Source organism: Trachemys scripta, chromosome 14 (assembly GCF_013100865.1).
Source record: "Trachemys scripta elegans isolate TJP31775 chromosome 14, CAS_Tse_1.0, whole genome shotgun sequence".
Classification (NCBI taxonomy): Eukaryota; Metazoa; Chordata; order Testudines; family Emydidae; genus Trachemys; species Trachemys scripta.
In genome coordinates this window covers 13,163,702-13,182,480 of record NC_048311.1, presented here as the reverse complement: position 1 = coordinate 13,182,480, position 18,779 = coordinate 13,163,702, and the positions used below count along the sequence as shown (strand labels likewise).

General features: G+C 56.0%; 1 protein-coding gene across 4 annotated transcripts; it reads right to left on the bottom strand.

Moving 5' to 3' along the window:
- Positions 1-1,212: 1,212 nt before the first annotated feature.
- LOC117887790 (testis-expressed protein 47-like) lies at positions 1,213-17,363 on the bottom strand. Of its 4 annotated transcripts, none has more exons than XM_034790512.1 (8): positions 16,959-17,363; positions 13,480-13,552; positions 12,354-12,457; positions 11,350-11,414; positions 10,033-10,237; positions 9,559-9,715; positions 6,467-6,500; positions 1,213-2,755 (listed from the first exon to the last, which is right to left on the bottom strand). In XM_034790512.1, exons 1-8 carry the CDS (start codon positions 17,076-17,078, stop codon positions 2,170-2,172), a joined length of 1,344 nt encoding a protein of 447 aa, XP_034646403.1. In that variant the 5' UTR covers positions 17,079-17,363; the 3' UTR covers positions 1,213-2,169. The 4 variants fall into 4 exon arrangements, with proteins under 4 accessions (XP_034646403.1, XP_034646404.1, XP_034646405.1 ...); XM_034790513.1 differs by having other exon boundaries at positions 10,089-10,173; XM_034790515.1 differs by having other exon boundaries at positions 2,641-2,755; positions 6,444-6,500.
- Positions 17,364-18,779: the final 1,416 nt, after the last annotated feature.

The window sequence follows — 18,779 nt, the reverse complement described above, 5'->3', positions numbered from 1 at the left end:
GCTTCCCTTCGCAATGATGAAGGCCACAAACGTTTCACTTTAACAAAAGCTGCAATTGCCATCCTCACATCTGGGAGCCAGGGCTCTGGGCACATGCCTCCATTGTGCCTAGGCCTCAATTCAGCCTCGCAGGGCGGGGGAGTGTGAATCTGAACCCCATGGAGGGTCAGCTGTGCCTGCACAGACATACTGTGAACATCTGCGCCATCTGCTGAAAGTGAGGTTTCACTTTGGCCTGTCAAGAGGGCGGAGCTTGGCAGCGTACTCCTGCTTATCTTTCTTCCCAATTCAAGCTGGAATGGGGATCAAACCTCTCCCTTGCCTCATAGGGTGGCTGTGAGGATAAACAAATTGAAGACTACGACACCCCAACCACAGGGGCCATGCGGGCGTAGGGTGACCAGATGAGGGAAACAAAATATCGGGACACATGGGGGCGGGGGAGGGCAGACAGATTTCTTTCTGTTTCCAGGACTAACTAACATTGTCAGTACAGCAATGAAAAATGGGTGAACATTTGGCTGGAAGTTGATGGCGCTGAGCATCTTGGGAGGACGCTGCTTTCCTGCAAAACAGCTGAGCCGAAAAAAAGATTCCCTGCCCCAGATCACCGTGTGTGGTAAGATTGGACGTGGAGCCGTCCCCCTCACAGACTCCACTGGAGCTGCCCTGATTTACGCCGTCTGGGATCTGCTCCATCTTTTCTTGCTGTGGCCTGCTCCAGCCCCTTCGCCATGCTGCGGCTGTTCTGAGCCTTCCCTGTTGCTTCCCTCCCCTTTGCTGGCCCTGGCCCCAGCCCCCACACCAGGGATAGCTCAGTGGTTTGGCTCCCCGGGCCATGGAGAAACCTCATCCACCCTCTCCTTCTGGCGGCTCAGCACTCCCCTTCCAGGCTAGCCAAAGGCTGCAGCTAATGCTGTCCACTCCCCCTACTGCTCTGCCCACTGGCACCTGCCCTCCTCTGGGTTCCTGTTTCTTTCCACATCACATTCAGCCTCTTGCAAGCCTCCTTCCTTCCCCCTCTGCTTTCCTTTCCCGTTCTCCCATCCCTGCCACTGCCTGTCTCTTTAGCCATCTTAGTCCCGCCTCCATTTGTGACTCTGCCTTTGCTCACCCTTCCTCCTAAGCTTGCAACACCCTCCCGCTTCCAGGGCATCAAGACAACCCTCTTTCCCTCCCCCAGCCTGCCCCTGCCCTCTGCTCTCACGCTGACCTACAGGAAAGAGTGGTAAGACAAGGACACAGTGAACCCCTGGGGCCATCTCTCCCCTGGAAGTGGTGTCTTGCTGTCCCCATGGTTTCTGCTCTGTTCACTGCAGTGCTGTGTGGATAAGCTTGGAGCAAGGACCCTGTCTCCTTACCTGTCTCTAAGGTGTCACACACAATCATGGTGCTATACAAATCCTAGTGACGCCATCCGGCCGGGGGCAGTGCTGCATGGCAGTGACCTAGCTCCTACTGCTGCAAACGCTGGCTCCTTGATCTGCTCCACGCAGCATCTCATGCACACCGGCTGGGATCTCCCTGGACTGCCTGCTGCGGGGATGCCTGGGGTGGCTTCTTGCTGTCAGGACACTACACCACAGGCCCAGGAGACCAGGGCTTGCTCCCACCTGCATAAAGAGGAACCACCAACACAGTTGTTCCTCCAGCTCCTCCTTCTGGCACCTGTTCAGCTGCATGGCCTAGCGGGTCCCAAAGTCCAGGACTGCAGGGGTCTGTCCGACCCCTCCCCACATGACAGCACAAGTAACTCCACCAGACCAATGTTACCCATCTCCTGCAGGAGGAAGACGAGGGTTCTAGGTTCCATTCCTGGCTCTTCCACCCTCTTGGGGGAATCGTTTCAGCTTGGTGTGCCTCAGTTTCCCCATATGTGGAATGAACTGTGAGCTCTGTTAGTGTGGAGGGGAGGGTGGAAGGTGCTAAACAAAGTGGCTCTGCTAACTCTGGCTAGTTGTGGTAGAGGAGGAGTCTTTGAACCTGAGCCGGCTCCCAGGCTTCTAAAAGAATCAAACAGGACTTGCCAGAGCAGGGATCCGTAAAGACCAGTATCCTGGCTCTGATCATGTTTGGCTTTAATCCCTCGGGGCCTCAGTTCCCCATATGCAACACGGCGATGATAGCCCTGCCCTGCTCCCCGGCGTGTAGTGAATGTTTGTGAAGCTCTCAGGCTCTGCAGGGGTGCCCCAGACCAGCCTGAGAGGCAGTGAGTAGCCTGGCTTCAAAGCAGAGTTTGGATGGCGGGTATAAGTAATGCCAGCCCATGCACTGGAGCAGAAGGACAAAAAGAAAGGTTGGAAAGCTGCCATATTCAGCGAGCCCTGGGCATCCTGTGCCCCGAATGAGGCAGGGGTCCTGTGGGAAAAACAGCATATAACACACACACACACTGCAGGACCGGAGCTCAGTGAGCTCTGTACGTGTATCACAGGCAGGTAACCAATGGCTAGTTAATCCCCATATAATTACAATTAAACCCATTTGTCCATCTGAGCCCGTAATTCTCCTGGTGAGACGCAGGCTCCTCCAGCCGCTCTCCCATGCTGCTCTTGGGTGTTTCCCACGATCATGGGCCGAGATCAGCCACACCCTGAGCACTGCATGACCAGCTGTGGGCCGGAGCAGTGCCTGGGCTGCTGCCCACAACCCTCCAATCTCAGCCGTGCCCCACGCATCCATGGGCCCCGATTCCTTTCCATTCACGAGCTCACGGCGTCCAGCTTCACCTTCCCAGGCAGTGGCCACACGCGCTCTGGAAAGGGGGAGAGGGGAAAGAGATCATCAGAACACCAGCGAGAAGCTGGAGATCCGACTGGGGAACTGCTGCTGGCTTCATTTTTCGTGCATGGAAAAGGAGGGCTGGTCGAGTGGCGGAAGCCCTGGGCTGGGATGCAGGAGAGCTAGCCTCAGTTCCCGGCTCTGCCATAGACCCCTGCGTGCGTCACGTAGGCACAGATCCCCAAAGGGCACCTATCTCCAACTGAAATCAATGGGAGCGTGGTGCCAAAATCCCACTCTGTGCCTCGGCTGCCCGGCTGCCCAGGAGAGAGAACAGCCCTAGCCTCACACTCCTTCGTGCCTGCGAGGGCCTCAGGCAGCAGGTGAGGGGAGCCACAGAAGGACCCCGCTGGACGGCAATTCGCCGCCGCTCTCAGGCATGGTGGAGATTAGGAACAAGGCAATCCTAGTAAGGAACAGGAGAGCCAATTGCAGGGATCGAAGGCTCTGCTTGGTTTCCATTAAAGGGGCTGGCGGATGGTTGGCCACTCTGCCCACACAACGGGAGCAGCATGGCCAGGAGCAAATCACCCCACGTGCCATCCCCTCTTGTCTCGTTCCTGGTTCAGAGGCATTGCCTCTAGGCAGGGGCCCCTGGGGCCCTGGCCAATTTGGGGGCCTCCAGGTGTGGGGGGCCCAAATGTTCTTTGTGCCCAGTGCTCTGGTAAATCTTAATCCACCTCCGCCTCTAGGGACAAGCGGGAGATTCAGGCTCCATGGCCCACTCAGCCCTTGGCCTCTGCTGAGACTGCAACCCAGGGCTATTGTAGTGGAGCTATTCATGCGCTGGGGATGGGGCAGAGATCCCCTGGCCCATCACACCCACCAGCCGGCAGCAGTTTGCCCCATGCCTGAGCCAGAGGGATGGCTCTGGGGCAGACGCCCTCTCGGCTGGTCTCCGTTGGTGTCTCCTGACTTGGGCAGTTTGGTTTGGAGGCTGAGGAGTTTCAGGAGCCCCATGCCTGAGTCCTAAACCTAGTTGCTCACTGGACTCCGTGAACCCAAGGCCCCAGAACCAGCGCTTTCCCCACAGGGTGGGGCTCTGCTGGCTGCGCCAGAGGCGGTTGAGCAGTGCCGGGTGGCTCCGGCTGCAGCCATTCCCTTGCATTTCTAGGGTGCTGTGCTCCGTTTGGAGGGCAGCGCGGACGTTCCCCCGCTCCCCATCCAGCTCTGCCCCTCCCTGGCCGAGGAGCGACGGGCTGGCCCTGCCTGCTTGCTGTGGTCAGTGCAAACATACGCAGCTTTGTCCCGGCAGCACAGAGAGGAGGCTGGGAAACAAAGCCAGACTTCAGGGAGGAGGACACAAACACCCCTCTCCCAAGCCATGGGGACAGGACAGGGCCTGAGGATGCACTTGGGGCTCTCCCTTGACTCCAGTGGCTCTTGGATCAGGCCCTTAATTTGTATAAACCATGGTGGGTTGCAGCTGCCCCCTCGCTAATGGGCTGGTAGGAGAGTCTGGTTGTGAGAGCCAGGGACAGGGCTCAGGGACCTGGGTTCTTTCCCCCCCACCGTGGCACTGGTTCTGTAGGGGACCTGGGCAAGTGAGTTACCTGCTTTGTGCCTCAGTTTCCCCATTGCTACAATGGGGGTGATAGAGAGGCTTGATTAGTGTTTGTAACGTGCTCTAGAAAAAGGCATGGAAGGGTTGAGTGCACCGCTCAGTGTCGGTAATTGCTGATTTCTTCCTTCACCCCCAGGCCACGATTCTCTCATTTATAGGGCAGTAGCGCCTAGGCCCTGCCCGGTGGGCCAAGTGCTGCACACACACACAGTAAGGGACAATTCTCTGCTCCAACAAGCTTAATGGAGTTAGGTGCTCGCCCCCATGGCAATTCAGTGGAATCTCAGTGCCTAAGGCCCATGGGCTCATTTGAAAACCATGAAATCTAACAAGGGGTTAGTAGTTCAGGTGAAGAATTCACTATCCCGTGAGTTTTGCACTGAAATGTTTAAGAAACTGATCTTCTGGAACATGATTTTTAATAGTGAAAAGTGTAAGGTGATGCATTTGGGGATGACTAATAACAATTTTAGTTACAAGCTGGGGACGCATTGGTTAGAAATAACGGAAGAGGAGAAGGACCTAGGGGTCCTTGTAGACCGCAGGATGACTATGAGTCGACAATGTGACATGGCAGTGAAAAAAGCCAATGCGGTCTTGGGATGCATTAGGCGAGGTATATCTAGTAGGGATAAGGAGGTCCTGCTTCCGTTGTACAAGGCACTGGTGAGACCTCATTTGGAGTACTGTGTGCAGTTCTGGTCTCCCATGGTCTCCCATGTTTAAAAAAGATGAACTCAAACTGGAACGGGTGCAGAGAAGGGCGACTAGGATGATCAGAGGAATGGAAAACCTGTCGTATGAAAGGAGACTAGAGGAGCTTGGGTTGTTTAGTCTGACAAAACGAAGGCTGAGGGGGGATATGATTGCTATCTTTAAATATATCAGAGGGATAAATACAAGGGAGGGAGAGGAATTATTCCAGCTTAGTACTAATGTGGACACGAGAACGAATGGATATAAACTGGCTGTGGGGAAGTTCAGGCTTGAAATTAGATGAAGGTTTCTGACCGTCAGAGGGGTGAAATATTGGAACGGCCTTCCGAGAGAAACGGTGGGGGCGACGGACCTGTCTGGTTTTAAGATTAAGTTAGATAAGTTTATGGAGGGAATGGTTTAATGGTAAAACATAGTAGCTGACGAATACCAAGCAATGGTACGTAAATAGTATAATGGCTAACGGGTCAGGCTAGAGACTCTTGCCTACATGCTCGGGGTCTTACTGATCGCCATATTTGGGGTCGGGAAGGAATTTTCCTCCAGGGTAGATTGGCTGAGCCTCTGGAGGTTTTTTGCCTTCCTCCGCAGCATGGGGCAGGGATCACTAGCAGGAGGGTCTCTGCCAATTGAAGTCACTAAAACACAGGATTGGGGACTTCAACGGCAGAGTCCAGGGAAGGGGTAGGGACGGTTTTGTGGCCTGCAGCATGCAGGGGGTCAGACCAGATGATCATAATGGTCCCTTCTGACCTTAAAGTCTATGAGTCTATGAGTCAGGAACGATAACCATATTCCTGCCTCCCACCTTCTGCAGCCGTTCCCGACCACATCAATAACAATTGGGATGGGCAGGATTTCTTTTTCATTTCTTGCTGGTGCAAAAATGGTAATTACCCAAACTTGGAACTAGCTGTTGAGATTAGCCGCTTAAAACTCGCTAAATAACACCAGACTCTGTAAAGCAGAATTGCTGCATCTCAGGAGAGTACGCAGCAGACACCGAGCTGTGGTAATGGTGCATTTCAGACACTGGTTGATACAAGAAGAAAAAACATTGGTTTTGCTTTGAGGCACACGACCGCACAGTCCCAGGAACCTTGGATCACTGCAGAACTGGAGGCAGCCAGCATTTAAGCAGACATTGGCAGGGCAGGAGATGGAATGTGTGCATGTGACACTCTCAGCCGGGTGAATCGAGCTGTTAGCGTGACCGAAAGGGCTGGGGTTCTACAGTGGTGGTTAGGCGAGGTGGGTTTTATTTCAGCCTAGGTTCTACCAACAGCTACAGGGCAGGACAGCCTGTGCCTCTGCATGAGCATGCACTGAGAAGCAGCATGCAAAGCCCAACATGCATGTTCCCGTGAACAGCTTACTGTACCTTTGGGTTGCAAAGAAACTTACACAGCATACGGGTTGTCACTTCCAAACACGTGCCCTTTAAGCAAAAGGAACTAGATGTAATCCCGGCTTGGACTCTGCTTTCAAGCCCACCCCTTCTAGGTTTCTCCTTGGTTATCACATGCTGGTTACGGATGCAGAAAACTTGCCTTTTTTGGAACATGAACTGCTGTGAACTTCCTCACAGCAGTGCCCCTTCAGCTTTGAGGGAACAACACTTTATTTCCCATCAGTCCCGTGCTCCTTCCCCGCTGCTCCCAAACCCAGGACCAGAACGTTTGTCTCTGAGCTATAAGCTATAAGTCTTGTGTCCAGTTCTGGTGCCCATAATTCAAGAGGGATGTTGTTAAATTGGAGAGGGCTCAGAGAAGAGCCACAAGAATGATTAAAGGATTAGAAAACCTGCCTTATAGTGAGAGACTCAAGGAGCTCGATCTAGATAATTTAACAGAGAGAAGGTTAAGGGGTGACTTGATCACAATCTATAAAAATCTGCAGGGGTAGCAAGTATTTAATACTGGGCTCTTCAATCCAGCAGAGAAAGGTCTGGTGTGATCCAACGGCTGGAAGTTGAAGCTAGACAAATTGAGGCTGGAAATAAGGTGTAAAGTTTTACCAGTGAAGGTAATTAACCACTGGGACAATTTACCCCGGGGCGTGGTGGATTCTCCGTCCCTGACCATGTTGAAATCCGGATTGGCTGATTGTTTCTAAAAGCTCTGCTCTAGTTCAAACAGGAAATAATTCAGGGGCATTCCCTGGCCTGCGTTACACAGGGGGTCAGACAACATAATCACGCTGGTTCCTTCTGGCCGTGGAATCTATGAAAAAACGGGCCCAGCTTCTCCTCTGCCTTCCAGAGCGTGACGTAGGAACAGCACTGATGTGACAGGAACGAGTCCTGATTTACACCAGTGTAAGTGAGCAGGATCTGGCCCAATGCCCCAACCGATGGAAATGTTCCAGTCCAAACTGCACACCGGCCTCGATCCTAACAGCGCGGCCCCAGCCACACCTCAGACGCCCAGACGCCCCAATGACGGTGAGCGCGGGCCCCTCTCCCGCTGAAGAGCTGGGCCCATTATGCAACAGCTTCCTCCTTTCCTCCCTTATGCGGGAGGTACAAAACCCATCCCACAGCCAGTCAGACCCTCATTCCCTCTGTGCATTTCTGCGTAGGGGACAATGTCCCTGTACGCTCTCCGGGTGCCCCAGGGCACTGGCCAAGTTACCGCCCCAGTTGCCGGGCATGCTTGACTCACCCTGGACAAAGGAGGGCTGCAGCAGTGCCCGTGAATGGGAAAGGCACAGAGCCGGGCGTGGGAGGCGTTATTTAGCAGAGGAAAGGGGTGGGCGGGAATAAATCTGAGGCAAGGCCGATTTAGGCTGAACATCAGAGAAAGTTTCCTAGCTATTACGCTCCTGTGGCGCAGCCTCCTCTGGGCGGGGTGGCTTGCCCAGACCGGCCCCGGCACTGGACGACAGAACGCTGGAAGGGCCTGGCCAGTGGCTGGGGATTGGAGGCACTGGAGCAATACAAATAGTAACACTCCTGCCCGGGGCGGGGAGAGGCCTTCTTGGGCCTTGTTACCAGCTCTGCCTGGCAGATCTGAGCTCCGTTCTGCCTGTACACGCAGCACTCCCCAGGGGAGAGCCCACGGCTCAGGCATGCCCTTGGCTGCTGTTCTCCCAAGCAGCTGCCTCGGGACCGGGCTCTCTCCGGGATCAAGCAGCAGAGTCTGCATGCGGGGTGTGATCATGCCTGGGTCCCCGCGCCAGCGCCCACTGAAGTCTTCGCACCCGACCCCCTCTCGTGGAAGCGTCAGGAAACACATCGGAGGGAGGGACTCGGGAAGCTCCGACTCATCAGCTGGTGCCAGACAGCTGCTGCCCAAAATGCAGCGAGGTGAGTTGCCCAGCACCCCTCGCCCCGCTGTGCTGCACAGACACGTGGTGAGAGACAGATCCCGCCCTGGCCAGCTTACGAGCTAGCTCCGTGCCGCTGATCCGCCTGCCCAGAAGAAATCCCAGCTCCATCCCTGGGCTCGGCGCATCAGCTCGTGCAGCGCTTTGGGTTTGCACTATGGCAGTGTGGTGTCATCTCCGTTTAGCACCGGTGGAAGGTGCAAGCTCAGCAGGCCTGGAGCCCAAGAGGCTAATTCCTGCTTGCATTGTGCCCGCTCTGGAGCCAATGGCAAGTAGCTGCAAAGCATCCCCAAGGCTCACACAGCGTACTTCTAGCTTAGAAGCGGGGGTGCTGAGCGAGTATAGCCTATGAGAGCCCCCAGCCCCACGTGGCATGTGCAGGCAGGAGTGGGCATGGCCAGGGTGGTCCTCTGCCCCAAATATCTTCTAGGGTGGGGATGGGCATGGCAGATCCTCAAAGGCGAAGGGCATTTCAGTGCCCAGTTCCTACTTGCAGCTTTGACCAGTTCCTGTGGTAGTGCAATGGCCCAAAATAGAGCAGCCCTCGCCGCTGCTCTATCCCGCACCAGGGACCGAACCAGCTGAGGAGGCACAAGTTACCGCCTTACAGTCCCTGCCCCAGGCTGGGAGCTGGGACAGAGAGGAATCCCGGCAAGTCCCAGCCCAGCAGGGCTGCAGCCCAGGCAGCGGCTGCGCAGCCGTCAGCCCCCACTGCCCTGCGATGGCTTGGACCCTGCAGCCCAGGAGGAAGGAAAGCTGCTCTGTCACCTGGCGGGGAGTGTGCAACAGAGCTAAGACCAGCTGGCACTAAGGCCAGTGGGCCAATGCTCTGTAAAAGACACTAGAGAACTTGGGAGAGAGAAAGATCACGATGAAACCTACAGTGCAAGCAATTCTCTCTGCCCCTTGCAGTGGAAATCTGTCACTGGCCTTCAGCAGCCCCTGTCCCTGCTGCATCCAAGTGCCGAGGCAGAGATTGACAAATTCTGGAGCAGAGCTCATAGGGCTGTTTTCATCCCCACGGAGGCTGGTTTGCTGGTTCTGATTTCCCTACATCCAGGAGACATTCACAGTCACAACGCCGCTGGCGTAGAACAAGCTTTGAGCCCTTGGACACAAGTTGTGCATCCCCGCACTGTGCACACAGCCCGCAGCATGCAAGAACATACCTGAGTCCATGACGACGTTCAAGGGGGAATCGTAGGCCTGCAGGAACTGCGCAGGGCTCAGGAGCTCCCGGCACTCCAGGAGGTGGCAGATGGTGTCCTGGGGAACAATTAAGTTGGGGACCTCCTCCAGAACGGCATCAGGGAGGTTTGGGGGGCTCTGGAAATCAGAAGAGGCAAGAAAGCCCTCAGCCACTCAATGCCAGAGGAAAATCGCGCCTGCCACTGCCAGCGGGAGAACTCAACTGACCGTTCCGCCGCCCACCGAGCGTGCCCACCTGGGTGAGCCGGGCTGCTCCTGCTCTAGATGATGGAATTGAAAGTGGCTAGACAGGTCAGCGAGGACCTATAAGTCCAAAGGCAGCACCACCCTGTATGTGGGGGCATCCCAAAGATTTGGCTAGAGATGGGGCACGACAGACCCCCCAAGCTGCCCACCTGCATTAGGGATCACTAGCAGTGCCTCCTGGCCCTTACCTTGGGGTATTTCAGCAGGTGCATCCCCAGTTTCAGGAGCATCGCCAGGCACTCACCAGTGATGGTCTCAATTGGCTCCTCGCGCGAGGTGTCATAGCCCAGGTGCCTGCTGGGCACAGCCAGCACCTTGTAGCTCCACTGCTGGAAGAGCCGGGAGGGAATGTTGTGGGACAGCACCAGGATCTTGGGCTCTAGAACAAGGGCCCTGGGACAGGCCAGGGCAGTGGATCAGTTCCCTCTCACAGCAAGAGAGGGCTCTGTCACCCCCTGGGGTTAACAGGAGGGTCACTACCTGCCTACTGAGGCCTTGTTACATGCAAAGATGGTGCCACGCTAGCCTGGCATTGCTAAATCAGTACCACCCCCTGGTGTGGACACATTAGGCTGGTAAGAAGGTGCTCACATCAGTACAGCTCTTCCCCTGCATTTAGACTGTGCCTGGCTTTCAGCCAAAGATTTTGTTGTTTCAGCAAAAAATGGACTTTTTGTTTTTTAACTTTCTGTCTAAATTGTCCACAGCTACAAAACCTTTTTCCAACCAGCTCTAAAGCAAACACCTGACAACAGGTAGGAACACCTCTGTTACACCTCTGTTACCCCTTTTAATCTGCAGGGGGAGACAGAGAGCTCAATAAGCAAATTAACCTGGTGGCAGGTTGGTGCAGACCCTCCAATTTCCCCTTTCCCCTACAGAGGGCACCAGAGAGTGTCTTTTCCCAGCCAGTGTCTGAGCCGTAGGGCTTCTGTCTTCCCCTCAGCTGGAAGCTGGCAGCCTCTGCCCGGAGACATGCTTCCCACCGGGGTGCACCGTGCCCACAGAGCTGTGGCTGCAGCTCCCACTCCTGGCTGTACCCATAAAGCTGTACAGAGATTCCAAGGCCGAACAGGACCATGGTGATGATCTAGCCTGACCTCCTGTACGACCCAGGCCAGAGAAACGCTCCCCCCCCCCAAAATCCATAGAGCAGATCTTATAGGAAAACATCCACTCTTGATTTGAAAACTTGCCAGTGAGGGACAATCTACTATGGCCCTTGGTAAACTGTCCCAGTAATTACACCCCCTGTTAAAAACTGATCCTGATTTGCCTAGCTTCAATTTCCAGCCCCTGGCTCTTGTAATATCAGGTTAGTCGGCTACTGCCTCCCAGCCAATCGCAGCAGAGGCGTGTGCTTTTAGATCCCGAGGTTCCCAGGTTTGATCCCCGCACGCAGCCCAACTGCCATTGTCCTCGCTCATGTGCATGCTGGGGTTTGGTGAAAGACGCTGAACTGCGGCAGCTGAAAACCCTCCAGTCACTGGCTGGCCAGCCCTCACCTGTGCTGCTGGGGCTGCATGTCTCGCAGGTCCCTCAGGATGGAGTAAAGCACCTCGCTGGAGGCCTGAAAGAAGAGCAACTGCATTAGCTGCTCACCCCACCCCACCCCGATCATGTCTCAACAGATGCCCAGGGCTGCACCCCGGCGGGTGGGATGGAGGCTCCGGGCCCACTGGCGAGGGTGTGTGGCCCCGGCTGGTGCGGGTGTGAGAGGACACAAGTGAATCTGCCCAGGCTGCTAGCCCAGCTCGGCTCGAAGATGCCAGCCCCAGCTGCCAGGCGGGGGGGGGGAGAGGGGGGGCAGGAGGAATTCAGCACAATGAGCTGCTAAAAGGGGGATTGGCATGGGGCACTCAGATTCTGGCGTGGGGGAGTCAGGCCTGTGGTTTTTACATGTGGGGTGAGTGAGCTAGGTTTGAGGTCCTTAGATAGTGGGGTTAGGCGGCAAGGCTGGGGGATGGGCCCGCACATTGTGGGATTGAGAGAGGGGAGGGATAGACCCTTAGATTCTGGTGTTGGGGGTGAGGCCTGGGATGGGGAAAGGGTCCTTTGATTAGGGGACTGGAGGGGATATGGGGCAAGGCTGCGGTGGGGGATGGGCCCTTAGATCTGGGGCTGGGGAGGAAGGGGGTCTGGGGTGGGGACAAGGTTTTGCAGTGGTTTTCCAGTGAGGTTTGGGGGATTCTAGCTTTCACCTCCCACCTTCCACGGCTATTCTCTGTCCTGTTGCTACACACACACACACACACACCAGCCAGGCTGAGTGTAGGGTGACTGGTTTGGAGGGAGGGAAGGGGAGACAGGGTGCAGGGTGTTTCACGGAGGGTGACGTGGGGTGAGGTGGGGAGGAACGGGACTGGGGAGCAGAGCTGGCTGCAGCCTGCGAAGGACAATCCTAAGCCATCTCGCAACCCCTCCAGGGCCCCCCCAGTTTCCGATCCCTTTCTTTGATGTTCCCATCCATCCGCGGGCCGGCCGGCCCCACGCTCGCCATGCCCCGTACCTCCAGGGTGTGCACCACATAGGTGGGGTAGAGCAGCAGAAGGCCCGTGACCCCCTCGCCCTGGTAGTAGCGCTGCAGACTCAGGAAGAGGCGGTGCCAGTACCCTGTGGAGAACCCAGAGCCCACACAGTGTTTGCTGGCTGATGCCACCTGCCCCCCTCCTGCCCCTGGACTAGTGCGGCCCCGGGCTCCTGCAGCTGCCTGTTTCTCCAGGCTGCAGGATCCCTCCTGCCCTTGCCCCCCGCCCAGTGCACTGTAAAGGGGTGGGGGAAGGGACCCCAGGGCCCTGCCCCGCTCAGAGCACCCATGGCATAGCAGCCTCTAGCAGTCAGAATGGGAACTCCTGAGCTGTCTGGGGCTGGTTGCAAACCATGTTGCATCTCTGTGTTCCTCCGGGAAGCTGCATGTCGCCCTCCCTCACTGGGGGCCTGGAATCGGCTCGCCCAGTGATGGGGGCCAGAGCCCCACCAGCCTGCACAGCAGCACCCATGTCTGCAGCGTGGCCCAAGCCATCCTTCCCTGGATCCCTGAGCGTCCAGCCTGGGTTCTCCATGCACAGTGCCCTCTGGTAGGGCCGGAGTGAGGCAGGGGCGTGATGGGCCTGAGCCCAGGGCCCTCCCCATGCCCCCATGGGCTGACAGACTCCCACTTGGCCTTTAAAAGAGAAATGATCATTTTTCTAGCCCACAAATGTGACCTGTGGATGACAGCAGCCTGAGCCTGAGATGCTAAGTGTGTCCCATGCATCTCAATGGGGTGCTAACTCTGACACCTGCTGCTCTGGGGGATCCCATCCCAGCAACAGCACCCCAGCAGATAACTCTGCACATGGGGAGCCCTCGGGGGGGGGGTCATACACAGAAGGGTGGGTAGGAGGCTGTGTCTTCCCTTCTCCAGCACAGCTTCCCAACCCTGTGGAGAAAGCGAGTGGTGTTCTGGGGAAGGCGCCAGCCCAGCAGCTGACTCACATGACGGTGTCTCAAACACAGCATGTCACCTAGCCATTTGGTCGTAGGCAGCGCTGGCCAGACACTGCAATGCGGCGTGTGGTCGGGAGCTTGTTCCATTTCAGGCCCCTCTGCCCTCCACTGATGTGTCTATTGAAGAAACAAGCTGAGGCGCTTACCTGCTAAATCCCGTTTGTCGGCCAGCTCCGGGGAGATCTTAGCCAGAAATACCAGCCTGTGCAGAAGCGATTTCTAGAGGGGAGGAGAGAGGCCAGCTGTAATTCAGGCCCTGTAAAGGAAGGTTGCTGCCAGCGCCAGGCAGAAGAGGAGGGCTATTCACATGGGGCACTGAGACGGAAGAAAGGAGAAATGGGAAGGGGACGGGAAATACCATGCCCTTGGGAGGGCTCCGGTGCTGCGTCCGGCGAGGGCTGGACTTTGTGCCGCCCAGCTGGTTCTTAATGTTACAAATAAGCCGTCCTAGGCTGGTGTTTTAGAGCCACGTGTGTCTGTTCGATTGGCACATGTATTGTAAATGTCATGGGTGCTTGCGCCTGGGGAGATGTAGTATCAGGGGATGGGATAGCTCAGTGGTTTGAGCATTGGCCTGCTAAACCCAGGGTTGTGAGTTCAATCCTTGAGGGGGGCATTTAGGGATCTGGGGCAAAAATCTAGGGATTGGGCCTGCTTTGAGCAGGGAGGTTGGACTAGATGACTTCCTGAGGTCCCTTCCAACCCTGACATTCTATGACTCGGGGAGCTAGGACGTCCCTTCTGGTCCTAAGGCTGCCCACTGTGTGCCCCTCTTCTCTGGGACACGCCCAACCAGTAGGATGGGCAGGTGAGCACATGGCCCTGGGTTGGCTTTGCAGTGTCATGGGGAAGGATCTTATAAGTGAATTAACGCCCCATGGCCTAGCTCCCAAATGGGCCTCTCCCCTAAGGCAAGGAGATCTTGGTCAGTTTCACAGGACGTGTGCCAGCTCCTCAGCGAGCGTCCAAAGCATTGGGCTCCCAGTGCAGGATCCCCATGGAAATCATATGGGAGCTCCTACGATAGCTTGGAATGTGTCCAGAATGCTACCACTGCAGACAACAAATGTGTCCCCCTCCATGGCATCTCACCAGGCAGGCTGGGGGATCAGCACATGCCTTTCATCCCAGGGGACAGTGCCCCAGGTCATGGCTGGGGTACCGGGGCCGCTGGCACTGTGGGAAGGAATGTTGCCCTGTTCCTCTCCTGTGAGATTTCCATCTCTGAGAGATCAAGTGGGCTAGCGCCTTTCCCCAGCACTCAACTCGTGCAGGAGGAACCCAGGCAACGGGCACGCAGCGCTGCATCAGTGTGAATTTCCCGAACAGAGGCACCATATGCTGAACCGCGCCTTTGTCTGTGTGCATAGGGATGTACGGCTAGGACCCTTGAGTTTGATTTGCTCTATAACTAATCCATGAGGATCCTCAGGTCCAGGCTCCTGGTGGGAGCTGTGAGGCACTCAGCAGCATCTGACAAAACTGGCCATTCTGCCTGTGCCTGCAAAGAGCGGAGTGTTCGCAACAAAACCATCACCGAGGGCTTCTGCTGACATTTCTGGCAAGCGCCTTCTCCTGGGGAAGGAGGCAGAAATGGAAAGGTCCTGGGGAGCATTCGGAGCCTGGGGAAGCTCATGGCTGGACGTGCCTGTCTCAGAACATTAAAGTTCCCCCGTCAGGGGAAGGTGACTTGGCGGTGAAGGGGGTTGAAGGTAAATTTCAGTTGATTCCTTTTTGGAGTGGCTGAATTGAAACAGAGATGCTGTGAGCTGAGCGAGAATAGTGCTCTTTGCATTACAGTGGTGCTTAGAGACCCCTGACCAAGGGCAGGGTCCCCTGGTGCAAGACGCTGCATATACCCATAGTGAGAGACACCCCCTGCCCCAGCAAATTTACAGTCTAACCACACAAGCAGACCCAGGAAGTGGCGTTATTCCTGTTCTACAGATGGGGAACTGAAGCACAGAGAGATTAAGGCTCTCAACAATGACTCAGGGACTGAGCCACTGAACAGGAGCTGACTGACCCCAGATGTGTCTATTCCCCAGTCAGCTCTGAAAATCTCAACCTAAGTAACGTGCCAAAGGGCCACACAGGGAGTCAATGGCAGAGCCAGGAGCTGGACCCAGATGCCCCATGTCCCAGTCCAGCAGCAGCCCTTAGTTAGTGACTTTCTGCCCAAGAGAGCTGATCTCACACATGCTGTGCTGGATTGTTGCCTTGATAAGATGTAGCAGCAGGCAGTTAGTGATGATGGACTAATGGATTTCCTGTCCAACGTTTTCTTGTCCTGTGCACCCCTTGTTGTACCCGGACAGCACTGCGCAGTTGCTTTGCACTGGGGAAGTGAGAAAGTCCCTTTTGGAATGGTTGATGGTGATTTGATTTGCCATCTGGCCCTTGGAAATGGCCAGGTTACCCTAAAGAGGGTTGTGATTTCTCTACCTATTTAAAGGGCTGTAAAACTGAAGCTTTCCTGAGCTACCAAACATTTTCTGCACCCTTTGGGAGGCGACAGAAACACACCATGAACTGGGAAAGGGGATTTGAAAGAGGCTTGTTTGGATGCCAGTCAGAAAAGCTCCCAGAGCTACTATCGAGGCAGCCCTAATGTGGCCACAAATAACCTGCTATTTGCAGAGGCCAGGTTCTGCTGTTACTTCTCTGCCCCTTACTCCCCGAGTAGCTCATAGACTTCAGTGCAACTACTATGGAGTATGAGGAAGAGCGGCAGAACCTGGGCTGTACAGAAGTTACAGACTCTAGGAGCTAGCGCTGAAAGGAGCTGCAGGGTTTGGGGCCTTAAAGATTCTAAGTGTCTAGACACAGATTCTCCCACTGAAATCAATGGGCGCAGGAGCCTAAATGCCTTTGTGGATCTGGACATGACTGAGTGGAGAAACTCCAAAGCCCAATTGACATAGCAATGCTGCCCAAGTCAGGGGCTCGGTGACAGCATGGGCCTCCCCTCCCCCAGTTACAGCAGGGTGAAAGGAGCAGTGCTGATGGGCTCTAACCATGTCCCTGTGCATAGATTGAAATGCTCTAGGACAGGGGTCGGCAACCTTTCAGAAGTGGTGTGCCGGGTCTTCATTTATTCACTCTCATTTAAGGTTTCGTGTGCCAGTAATACATTTTAACGTTTTTAGAAGGTCTCTTTCTATAAGTCTATAATATATAACTAAACTATTGTGGTATGTCAAGTAAATAAGGTTTTTAAAACGTTTAAGAAGCTTCATTTAAAATTAAATTAAAATGCAGAGCCCCCCGGACTGGTGGCCAGGACCCGGGCAGTGTGAGTGCCATTGAAAATCAGCTCGCGTGCCGCCTTTGGCATGCGTGCCATAGGTTGCCTACCCCTGCTCCAGGATCTGCAGCCTGCAGAAGCTCTGAGGTCTAACACACTCCTGTGCAGCGTAGGAAGCCCCCCAGCCTTCCATCGCTGGCAAGCTCAGCCTGCCCCACATGTGCCAGTAAAAGAAAGATCAAAGCCCTGATGTGGGGCGTTTACTGAGACCACATCGCACCAACCTCCCCACAGCTGCGTGGGCCGTTTCCCAACTTAGCTCTGCCTGTATTCCAGTCTGTCCCCACACTGTGCGCTGGAGACGCAGGAGACACTGACCGTATCCTCCTTGGCAGGGGGGGCTCGCCTGCTGAGCATGTGCTGAAGGAGATTTGTCCGGACCTTCTTCTCTGGCGACTCCTTCGGTTTCATCTGCCCCGCTTTCTCCCGACCAGCCATGCCCCCCCTCGCGCCCGTCCTCTGGCTGCACAGAAAAAGCACTAACGGCCCTCAAGCCAAATCCAGAATTGCTGCTTGGCCTCTTAGAAAGCAGCTCTTGCTGCCTGGAGGTCACAGTGCAGAGAGACGCGGGCGCTGACCAAGTACCACAGCCTGGAGTCCGTCACACTGGCTGGGAGCAAGGCAAGACTTTGGCCAGGCAGCAGCTGCGAGTTGACAAAAGGGTTTCGGTGTCTTAGCAGCAGAGCCCAGGCCCTTACCGTTTATCCCTTTTGTCTGCATTGTTTGCTGGCATTTTCCATTGGCGCATTAGCTGGCAGGGGGCAGCGGTTGCTCAGGCAACACGTGGCATGTAGAGATCCATTCTTTCCTGAAGCCTGTGAGAGGTTCTGGGACGCCAAGGGCTTTGTGACAGCTGGGCTGTTAGCTGAGCCTCCCTTCGGGTAAGGTGCAGGGCACAGCAGGAGGTAAGGCCACACCTGGCTCTGTTCCCTAGCAGGCGTTTTTACTGCTGCCTCTTGAGCACCAGGCTTTAATTTGCAGGTGAAGGCCGGGGGACTGAGCAGTGGAGATCCCCCAGCCTGGGCAGCACGGGTGAGTGACAGGAGCTAGACCTGGCTCCTCATTTAGCTCAGTTTCCCCACTTTGCAGATTTCCCTTTCAAGTGGCCGGCTCAGGAGTTAGAAGGGCCGGGGAGTTGGGGTGGGTTAGGGGAAGGCAGGGTCCCCGCCTTTGGGGCTGCCTTGGTGGGTCAGTATGACATTGAGTTCCCGCGGAGTCAAACCGCAGGACGTCAGCGTGCGCCAGGGAGCGCTGAGCGTGCGGCAGCAGGGCCCACGCGGGCAGGCTGCAGCGCTGGAGGTCCAGGCCCCAGCTTGCTGTGCACCAAGTGCTCATGCAGGCCTGCCGAGCCGGGGCTGTACCATGGCCTCTGTGGATCCGGCCCAGAAGGGGCCGGGTGCCAGACACCGGGTGCTGCGTTGTGTTCCAGACCCCACAAGCCATGCAACGTGGCCTATCTCAATCCCTGTGCTGCGAAGCTCATGGGGTCCCTCAGGCTGCAGCACGGTCCCTAAAGGGGAGATGCTTTGTCCCTGCAGCCCTCGGCCCTGTCCCCCAGGCCCTTGGCATCCAAGTGTTTCCTCACAGAGAGCCCCCACTCACGATAGGAGCTCTGCATGGATCCCTGTGGGAGGCTTCCTCCAAAGTCTTCACTCCAGGGCAGGGTTTGACCCTTCCACTCAGGGCCGGTGCAACCTTTTAGGCGACCTAAGTGGTCACCTAGGGCGCTAGCATTTGGGGGGTGGCATTTTCTTCGGCGGCGACCGCAGCAGCTGGATCTTCAGCCGCCCCACTCATCGTCGGCATTTAGGTGGAGGGAGCTGGGGCAGGGGAGTGTGGGGAGGGCCGCCTGCAGCAAGTAAGGCGGGGGCGGCACCTCTGCTCCACCTCCTCCCATGAGCACGCCGCCCCGCTCTGCTTAGGGTTACCATACGTCCGGTTTTTCCCGGACATGTCCGGCTTTTCGGCAATCAAACCCCCGTCTGGGGGGAATTGCCAAAAAGCCGAACATGTCCGGGAAAAATACCGGCCGGGCACTTCCTCTCCCGCGGCTGCTCTGCTCCTCCCCTGACTCAGACTTCGGCTCTGTTTAAGAGCCAAGCTGCCCGAGCCAGCGCTACCGGCTTCGGGCAGCCCCCG